Here is a 10814-nt window from a genome sequence, read left to right as displayed (position 1 = left end):
ATTTTTATTGAAAAATGATTATTTAAATTTAGTAAAGTGAATGATTTATTTTAAATTTTAAATTTATTATAAAAAAATTACTGCGGATGCTATAACAAATTTAATCTGAACTTATTGTTTTCTAAGTGACAAAGAAATTTAATACCATACAGCTGATTATAAATTAATTTGATATCCGATCTAAATTCTAAATATTAAATCCAGTGACGGATCTAAGGGAGAGCAGGAGTGTATTTAAGTATCCCCTTACTTTCAGAAAATTCCACGCTGTAGTCTGAAGGGTAGCGAGAAAGAAGACAATCTCCAACTCTTTTCTTTGAGTACCCACTTCTTTTTTTTTATCTTGATCCACCACTAATTAAATCCTATATCCAATATCCAATATCCGATAATTAATTATCAGCCCGCCCGAATTATTAGTAATTAACAGAAATTCGATAGCGGATCATTCGCAATCAACACAATCTGATAACGGGTCAATTCTTACAATATGTACCCGATAACCGAGCACAAACCCGATACCGATAACCAGGTGCCTGCCCCCTTTTGTCGTCGATCCCTGATCCCTGATCCCTCCCTTCGTCGCCCCTTGGAACCCCTCCACCCTTCTTCTCCACTTCGAAGCTGCAAACCCTAAGGCGAATCATGGCGAGAGGGCGGCGAAGTGAGGACGACGATTTCATAGACGACGACGACGTCGATGAAGCCTACGATGAAGACGAGGAGGAGGAGGAGGAGCTTGGTACTGGCAAAGGAGGGAAGAAGAGAAGTAGATCTCAATTCATCGACGACGCGGCGGAGGAGGACGACGAGGAGGAAGAAGAGGAGGATGAAGACGAGGAGGAGGTTGGTGCCAGCCGCCGGAGCAGGGAAAAGAGGGCACGCGGATCGCAGTTTTTCGAGCTCGAGGCAATGGTCGACAGCGACGACGAAGAGGAGGAGGAGGAAGGCGAAGACGGTATGATGGTGATCTCTTTATTTAAGAGTTATTTCTCTCTTTGTTTTCTCTACGCATGCCTTCTTTAGAAATCATGGTCGATAATAAATAGTTTCGCAAAACTTCAATCTTTTGTATATCTTTTTTAGGGTTATATAACCTTAACTGTTATATGTTCACGGCGGCGATCATACCTAAGAAAGTTAATTTTCAGATAATTATAGTCGCTACGACTTTCTTATGAATTAATTTTGTTATTGCTTAGGCTAATAGATGTTGAACCTAAAATTTCTACCCAAATGAAAATTCAAAAGTTATACTTAATTCTCTTTGTTTGTCGTATTAGTTTGATGCAAGGCTGATGTTTCTTTTCTTTTTCTTGTTAAATCCAACTTCTCTTAGGTTTTGTATGGTAAATATTATCAGGGCGAATATTTTTTGTTGATTGTTGCTATTATGAGTTGACATGTACTCAGTTATTTTGAAAAATATGATGTCTGCAAATGTTGTTAATGTATCTACTTGTGGTTTTTGTTTTACTTATTTGATATTGGGAGAAGTGTAGATTTTATAAATGATGTTGGGGCTGACTTGCCTGAGGAGGATGACAGTCGAAGATTACGACGCCCTATATTAATGCAAGAAGATCAGGAAGACGTTGATGAGATAGAGAGACGTGTCAAAGAAAGATATTCTAAAACAAATCAGGTAGACTATGCTGAGGATGCCACTGATGTTGAGCAACAAGCGCTTTTGCCATCAGTGAAAGATCCCAAACTATGGATGGTCAAATGTGCGGTATGTCATTATTTGTGTTCACCAGTTAAAATAAATATTATTAGTAATTTTTGCAACTTGCCTATGTTAACTATCCTGCATATTTTCAGATTGGCCATGAGCGTGAGACAGCCATTTGTCTCATGCAGAAATTTATGGATAGGTCTGATCTACAGATCAAGTCAGTTGTTGCACTGGATCATCTAAAAAATTACATTTATGTTGAAGCTGAGAAAGAAGCCCATGTGTTAGAGGTCTGGAGTATCTGATTCTGGTATTTCTTTCTCTTATATCATTGAACTGGATATTTGAAAATTTCAACTTCTTTTGCCGCTTCAGGCCTGCAAAGGCATGCGAAACATCTTTTCTTCAGCTAAAGTGACACTTGTGCCGATCAAGGAGATGACTGATGTTTTATCTGTTGAAAGTAAAGCTGTTGAACTTGCAAGGGATACATGGGTCCGAATGAAGATTGGTATTTACAAGGGGGATCTTGCCAAGGTATGACTACACTTGAAACTGGATTGATATGTTTGTATCATTCTTTGGTTGACATTATATATTTGTCTCATAGGTTGTCGATGTTGATAATGTTCGTCAGAAAGTCACAGTCAAGCTCATACCTAGAGTTGATCTACAAGCTCTAGCTAATAAATTGGTATGAAGTTCATTTATTGACTAACTATATGCCAATAGTTCCATTTTGTCAAATCTGTAATCTTATGCTTATTTTATATTTTTTGCAACTTATTTTTTGCAGGAAGGTAGGGAAGTTGTAAAGAAGAAGACTTTTGTTCCTCCCCCTCGCTTCTTTAATATCGATGAAGCAAGGTATTCAATGACTTTAAACTCTTAAAGTTTGATTAAGCGAATGTAACATAGATGTTGTTGACAAATTTGACTAGTTTGGTATATTGTGTTCAATTTGGTTAGGGAGATGCATATCCGTGTTGAACGGCGACGAGACAAGGACAGTGGTGAATATTTTGAGATGGTTGATGGTCTGATGTTCAAAGAAGGTTTTTTGTATAAAACCATTTCTGTCAAAAGTATTAGCTTGCAGAACATAGATCCTACATTTGATGAACTTGAGAAGTTCAGGAAGCCTGGTGATGATGATGGAGAGGTTGCAAGTTTGTCCACTTTGTTTGCCAATAGGAAAAAAGGCCATTTCATGAAAGGGGATTCTGTGATAATCATTCGTGGAGAATGTAAGAATCTGAAGGGATGGGTGGAGAAGGTGGAGGAAGATACCGTCTATGCAAAATTGCCTGAGCTGGTAATTTTTTTCCTATGTTTATATCCATTGTCAATTTGTTGTAAGATATATCTGGGTAAGAATTTTAATTAGTTCCATGTTTTGCACAGGGAACAATTGCTTTCAACGAGAAGGAGTTATGTAAATACTTTAAACCGGGAGATCATGTCAAAGTGGTATCAGGTGTTCAAGTAGGTGCAACTGGTATGGTTGTAAAGGTCGAAAGCCACGTTCTAATTATTTTGTCGGATACTACAAAAGACCATGTAAGTCAGACTTTGACTTGAATCATAGGAATAATAATGCCAGTTTGGTTGAAATTTAATTGTATACAATTTGGTTCAGATACGCGTTTTCGCCGACCATGTTGTAGAGAGTTCTGAGATTACTACTGGGGTTACTCGCGTGGGCGATTATGAGTTACATGATCTTGTGCTGCTAGAGTAAGCTTTCATGCTGTGTTCATGTAGACTTTTTTTTTTGGGTTCATTGTGACTTACTGACTGGTCAAACCTTACAGCAATATGTCTTTTGGAGTTATCATACGCTTGGAGACTGAAGCATTTCAAGTAAGTTAGGTTTATTGATCGTAATCAATTGCAACTCTCAAGTTTCTCTCTACCTAATTTTACTGATCTTTAGGTTCTTAAAGGAGTGGCAGATAAGCCTGAGGTTGTTCTTGTTAAGTTCAGGGAGATAAAAAGCAAAATTGAAAGGCGAACAACTGCCAAAGATCGCTCAAACAACATCATAGCAATTAAGGATGTTGTTAGGGTTGTCGAGGGCCCATTTAGTGTAAGATTAACTGTCATGTCATTTTAGTTTTTTAATTGATGTTTTAATTCATGTATAGTTGATTTTAGCATTGATATGATTTTGCTTGACCAGGGGAAACGAGGTCCTGTTGAACACATATACAGAGGGCTATTATTTATCCATGACCGTCATCATCATGAGCACGCTGGTTTTATTTGTGCAAAAGCTCAGTCATGTGTGCTTGGATGTGGATCGCAGGGGAATAGAGATAGAAATGTGTGTCAATGTAGTTTTTATAGAAGCTAGAAGTTGAGTGTTAGCTAATGTATGTTATTTATTGCAGAATGTTGATTCCTTGAGCTCTAGACTCGATGCTCTCCGTTCTCCATCCCGTTTTCAGTCTCCAAACAGACTGCCACCTAGAGGACCACCTTCAGAATGTATGCATGCTGCTGATCCCATTTCTCCAAGTCGTCTCTTATGCATTTGCAGGGTTCTTATTCTTAGTCATGGACTCTTGTTCAACTAGTTAGTTAATTTCATATTGTTTCATGAATGTATTTTAATTTCTTATATGCACATTAATCAAAAATGTAGTTCAAAGATACAGAGGCGGAGGCGGAGGTGGAAGGGGTGGAAGAGGTGGAAGAGGAGATGAAGCCTTAGTCAGTAAAACTATTAAAATAAAATCTGGTCCCTGGAAAGGATATCGAGGTCGTGTTAAGGAGGTAACGGGCTATTTAGTACGAGTTGAGTTGGATTCTCAGATGAAAATTGTGACAGGTAAGTTCTGTTGATGCATAATTTCCATTATTTTCTACATTTCTGACCAATTTGTTGTTATAATAACAGTTAAGAGACAAGATATCGCTGATGCAGTTGGTAACGGTGCTGCAACGCCTTTCCGGTATTAATTCTTTCCGTAATATCTTAATTTTTTGATTTCAAGTGTTTAATACTCGAATATTTGTTCACTGTATTTTTTACTCGATTATGATTCAGGTTCGGATCAGGTAGAGAGACACCTATGCATCCATCACGAACGCCAATGCATCCTTATCAAACTCCCATGCGCGATCCTGGTGGTAGGTTATCAAATGTTTTTCATCTTTAATTTGTTTTTAGAAGTTAGTGAAATCTTGGAGAAACTTGAGAGCAATTGAATAATAAGATGTGGTTCCATTGAGAGATTTCAATCAGATTTTACGACAATCTCCAGATTTCTCTGTCGCAAGGTTCATGTACATATATATTATTTTTTGCAGCGACTCCTATCCATGACGGGATGAGAACACCCATGCACGATGGGACGTGGGCTCCTATGAGTCCTCCAAGGTAGTCTTTTTTAACATCAAAAATGCATTGTTCGGTTATACTTAATCTGTTTGTCGACTCAATACATCAACCATGAATCTTTGTGCACATTTATATTGTTGAATTTTCCAACTTGGCCAATTCAGAGATCTGAGAGTGGTCCATCAATTCCAAACTTTTTGGGGACTGGATATCTTGTGTATACTCTTAGCACATGATGATATTCTATATATTTTATCTGTTCAGTTCACGTGTTCATTGTTCTGTAGTTATTTTTTCAGGTTTTGAACATTACCATCTTAAAATGTGTTCATGCTACATATTTGATTTGCTCATGCTGTACTTATGCTGACTCGGCTCTTGGCTTATCTTTCAGAAGATAGACCCCCCATCACAAGAAGAGACTAGTATAATTTGAATTTTGACCATTGAAAATGGCTTAAACTTTCTTTGTTTTCGGCTCTCCTGATGTGTTCTCTATTTGTCCTGCACTTGGTAAATTTAAAATTTGGATTTGCTTTGCACATCCATATTTCATAATTTGAAACATGCAATAACAATAATCCAGATCAATGTGTTGATGAATCTGGCCTTGTTATTTTCATTTCCAAATAGATTCTGTTCGCTAACATATGAACTCATATACTAATAACCTGTACAGGGATAATTGGGAAGATGGTAATCCTGCTACTTGGCGAACGAGCCCACAATATCATGTATGTGTTTTTGTCCTATTTAGATGCAAGTCCTTTCAAGTAATAATCACAACCCACCTTATGCTATCTCAGCCTGGAACTCCTGTTCGGACGTACGATGCACCTACTCCTGGCTCGGGTTGGGCTAACACTCCAGGAGGGAGCTATGGTGATTCCGCAACACCAAGGGAAAGCAGCTATGGTAATCGAGTTCATTAGATCCTTCCACAAATTCATTCTTTGCAGTTGGAGGTGTAATGTTATTGTCTACCAGGAAGTGCACCAAGCCCGTATCTACCATCAACACCTACTGCACAACCTTTGACTCCCAGCTCAGCATCGTACCTTCCTGGTACCCCTGGTGGACAGCCAATGACACCTGGAAATGTCGGATTGGATATGATGTCTCCGACAATAGGTCAATCTCTCTCTCTCTCTTAACCTTTTCATATAAGTTTATTGTATGAAAAACTTCAGTTTGCTTATTTCAACATGGCAAATCGATCATATAATGAACAATACATGCTATACATATTCATTAAAAGAGTTGTCGATTGCAAATAAACCATTTGATCTAGTTCCTAGCTTTGGCTCATATTTTGGTTAAGAAACTTGTACCTTTTTGCCCTGTTTACTAAATTATACATACTCTGAAGTTAAATTTTATGTTTCTATTCGATTATTTGTTTTCATCTCAATCTATTTCTTGTTCCCTGGACACACTATTATTTTACTCTTGCTGTTGGTGTACCTTCGGTTGGAACACTTAATTTGACTTGTTTGAACTTTTCGTCAACTCATTGCATTATTTTTTGAGACTTATTTCTTTTACTCTGGGCATATATCGTTGTTCATTTATTCAAAAGCAACGAAGCAATAGATAATTCTTCCAATCTGTAGTGAAACGAGTTATATGAACACAGTGTTCCTATTCTGTAGGCGGAGAGAGCGAAGGAAACTGGCTGATGCCGGATATATTGGTTAACGTCGTGAAAGCCGGAGGCGATTTCCATGTTGGAGTCGTTAAAGATGTGCTAATGGTATGCCGAAGTGTTTTTTCTCCCCCTTACTACCCACCTAGTTGTAGATGTGCTTGTTTGCCCTCACAAACTGCCTTTTCATTTCAGGATGGGTCCTGTAAAGTTGCCGTCGGATCAGCTGGCAACGGAGAGACAATGACTGTTACTCCCTCAGACGTTGAGGTGATTAGGCCCAAAAAATCCGACAGGATCAAGATCATGAATGGGGTCATGCGCGGAGCAACAGGGAAGCTCATCGGTGTTGATGGGTCGGATGGGATTGTAAAGTTGGACGACACATACGAAGTCAAGATTTTAGATTTAGTGTTGCTTGCTAAGCTAGCGATAGTATGAATCTCTACAGGCTCCCTCCTTGTATTCATTACCTTCGACTCAATGTTTATGTTATGTCAGTTCCAATTTCAAACTTGTATATCAAGGTATCTGTTTTGGATATTTAATCTTTTCAAATGCTTTCCAAGAGCACCAATATCATGCTCTCCTTTCCAGGGCATGATAACAATTTTTTACAAATCCATCTTATAATTTATTTGTTTTTTTTTAAATTCTTATTATTTATGATTGTACACCAATTATTAATAAGACGCAATTTATTCAATTTAAAATAATTAATAATTATGAAAGTTGCAAGGTGTTTGTTTTCCTTCTATTTTATTCGACATTACTCAGCCTCATTGATTCGTAGGGAAGCTCGTCCTATCTTATCATCGCATCATGCCCTGAGGACATTTGATTTGATTTATTTTAGTCTTATGAGAAAGTGTATTTATAAATAAATTTATTATTGATTTATATGAGTGTGAATTGTTGAATAAAGATGGTGAATTGTACGTGAACAATATTTAATATTTATGAATAAATGTTTATAAATATAATTAGATAAAAATTAAAAGGACGTCATAAATTAATAGAAATATCAAATTAATATTTTTTAAAAAAAATTGAAATGGACACCCCTCTACATCTCTCATGATTTTATACTGAAAATATCTCGAGATTTAATTTTGTTGTAAAAATTATTAGCTAGTTTCGGCTAGCTTTTGCAACGTGCAAAAGCTAGTATGTAATTGTTTATCCATTGTAGGGTTGCATGCTAGTTTCTACGCGTTCGATGATGATTAAATTATATTCATTTAAATATAATGAGTATCATAGAGTTCTCATCGTTTGATTTGCTTATTAAAATGTTATTTTAATCATGTTATTATTTAGGAAAGTAAAATCAAAATAATATAAAGTCACCGTTATAAAAACTAACAACTAGTTTCTACACACATTATAGAAATTAGCAACTATCTTTTGCACATTATAGAAGTTAGCATGTGCAAAAGATAATATTCATTTAAAATATAATAAATGTCTTCGAGTCTCCATCATTTATTTTGCTGATTAAAATGTTGTTTTAATTAAATTATCATTTAAATAAGTAAAATTAAAATGATACAAAGTCATCGTTGTAAAAACTAGTAGTTAACTTTTTCAATTGTAAAAGCTAGTTGCTAGCTTCCACACGGTTGAATGATCAAATAATATATTTTAAAAGCTAGTTGCTAGTTTATACACGTTGTAAAAGTTAAATGTTAACTTTTATAATTATAGAAGCTAGTTTTTCTTAGGGGTGACAATTCGGTTCGGGTTGACGGGTTCGGGTTGACAGGTTGGCGGGTTAGCAAATGACAACCTGAACCCGACCTGATTATTAATTCGGGTCAAACTATTTAACCTGAACTTGATCTGTTTATTTGTATTTGACCCGAACCCGACCCGTTTAACCCATTTGACCCATTTGACCAGAACATGACCTGAATTCATTAAAGAAATTTTATATATTAAATTAAAAATTAAAAATAAAAATAACATTTATCTACACAAATTGAAAATCCATATCATAAATGATAAGTCATAGCAACATTGCAATCAATAACATATCTCTATGTTTAGGGTTTTTTTTTTTTTAATTTATAATTTTAGTTTAAATTTATAATTATTTATAAACGGGTTCGCGGGTTGTAATTAGATCATTTCATGTTGACTCGAACCTGACCTATTTATTAATTGGATCAATTGGGTCGCCCGATTTTGACCCGAACCCGAAACTACCCAATCCTAATCTGATTTTTTCATGTTCGGTTCAGATCGTGTTTTCGTGTCGAGTCAAAAATTACCACCCCTAGTTTTTCTACATGGTTGAATGATCAAATATTTTATTGCATAAGCTAATTCCTAACTTATATACATGGTAAAAGTTAGATGTTAATTTTTACGATTATAAAAACTAGTTGCTAATTTTTACATGGTCGAATGATCAAATAATAAAATTTTGGATAAGTCACTTTAAAAGAAACGCAAAGGGACACTCAATTAACTTTAATCAAAATAAGGGTGAAAACAAATGATAGGTGCTGATTTGATTTTTGCCTTGTAAAAATGTGAGAATCACGTCATTCATAAAGTTTTGTTAAATTTATAAATAAATAAATATTTAAAATGAATAAATAAATTTATAATATTAAATTTATTGATTAATTAAATAAATTTAGATTTTAAAAAATTTTAAATTCAAATTGACGACACGATAATATATAAATGAACAAAACTAAAAAAAATTAAATCAAATATAATCAATTATTTATATGACTTAATTCATAAGTTTAAACATCAAAAAACTTAATTTGGCTCTGATTTATAACACTACTATTAATATCCTTCTAATTTAAATTGTCAATCCAAATGTCATTAATAGGAATGGGGTCCGGTGCAATAATAAACGACGGTGTGAGAAAATGAGGATTCGATTCTCTGGTAAGGCATATTAAATGTCTGTGTTCCGATTAAATATAGTAGATGGTCAAATAACCACTGAACGAACTTGTCCATGCACACCTCTTCCAAAGATCATCGATGACTGAGAGTTAGATTAACCATAGGATGTATTCCAGGGCTACTCCAATGTTTAAATTAAGATTTACTTGAGGTGATATACGAGAAGAAGAAATTTGAGAAGAAGGGTAGAACCTGATCTAGAATTTTCAAAAATTGGGGATCCTTTGTCATTATTTTCTTGAGTGTTTTATATGGTTGTCCAGAGAACATCTCTATATCAACCGAAATCTCATCATTATGGAGTCAGTGAGGGGACCAAATCCGACAGTTGTTATTTTTCGCTCGGCTTATCTAGGACGACATGTTTGTTGGTGAAAGGAATACTAGACGATCAAAGCTGAGTTTTGATTATGACAAAGAGTTCAAAAGTTAAGATGTCTTGTCATCTGACAAGTGTGGCTGAGCCTGCAAGAAAGTCCTAAGTGTTCTTAGGCAAAAAATCCTAGTGATTCTAGGCGGGTGGAAAACCCTAAGGGGAAGTAACTCTAGGTCATGGGGGCGGTAACTCTAGGTTATGGAAAGTCCTAGTTACGATTAGACAACGAAGTCTTAGCGGGTCAAGCACTTTGGACGAAATCTTAGAGTCAAGAACTCTAAGTGAAAATACTGGTGGTCGCGGACCAGGTGGAAGTCTGGATGGGTCGTGGAGCGGATGTTTAGCATAAAGTCTTGAAATCTCGGACGTTGAGAAAAAGTCTAGTTGGTCTGAAGGACAGATCTGGTAAAAGATAATTTCTCTTGAGAGGAGTAGGTGAGGACGCATTCCCCGTTGAGGGAACAGTAGGCGTCGGTTCGACCTAGGATTTTCGAGAAATCTGAAAGTCGGAACCAGATAGTCTGAAGACTGTCAACCACTTTATTATTCATATTTTATTGTGTTAAATTTGTTTTGCAGGATATATTTTTATTATGGACTAATATACCTTGCTTAGTTGGAGTGTGGATAGTGAAAAATAGATGGGGATCATTGAAAATAGAGATTAAGGGAGATCCTATGGACCGCTTTGCGGCCTGAGGATCGCTCTCTTCCAGCGGATACATGATCCCCATCTATTTTACAAGTGGGGACCATGCATCCCCACCAATACATGCATAAGGAGCATTGTCTGAACCGCAAAAGCGGCCCAGAGGATTTGGCTTGGAATTAAAGTGCA

The 10814-nt window shown here is 36.0% G+C and overlaps 1 protein-coding gene across 1 annotated transcript; it reads left to right on the top strand.

The window, feature by feature from the left end:
- Positions 1-539: 539 nt before the first annotated feature.
- On the top strand, positions 540-7227 carry LOC122052065 (putative transcription elongation factor SPT5 homolog 1). The gene is made up of 22 exons (XM_042613455.1): positions 540-958; positions 1503-1735; positions 1825-1968; positions 2054-2215; positions 2289-2372; positions 2475-2545; positions 2648-2993; positions 3083-3238; positions 3318-3415; positions 3493-3541; positions 3615-3767; positions 3861-4004; positions 4072-4168; positions 4326-4511; positions 4581-4635; positions 4731-4813; positions 4994-5063; positions 5704-5758; positions 5831-5939; positions 6012-6155; positions 6677-6777; positions 6865-7227. Exons 1-22 carry the CDS (start codon positions 646-648, stop codon positions 7108-7110), a joined length of 3099 nt encoding a protein of 1032 aa, XP_042469389.1. The 5' UTR covers positions 540-645; the 3' UTR covers positions 7111-7227.
- Positions 7228-10814: the final 3587 nt, after the last annotated feature.

Source organism: Zingiber officinale, chromosome 3A (genome assembly GCF_018446385.1).
Source record: "Zingiber officinale cultivar Zhangliang chromosome 3A, Zo_v1.1, whole genome shotgun sequence".
Classification (NCBI taxonomy): Eukaryota; Viridiplantae; Streptophyta; class Magnoliopsida; order Zingiberales; family Zingiberaceae; genus Zingiber; species Zingiber officinale.
Note: the sequence above shows the minus strand (reverse complement) of the source record. Positions and strands in the feature narration are given on the sequence as shown.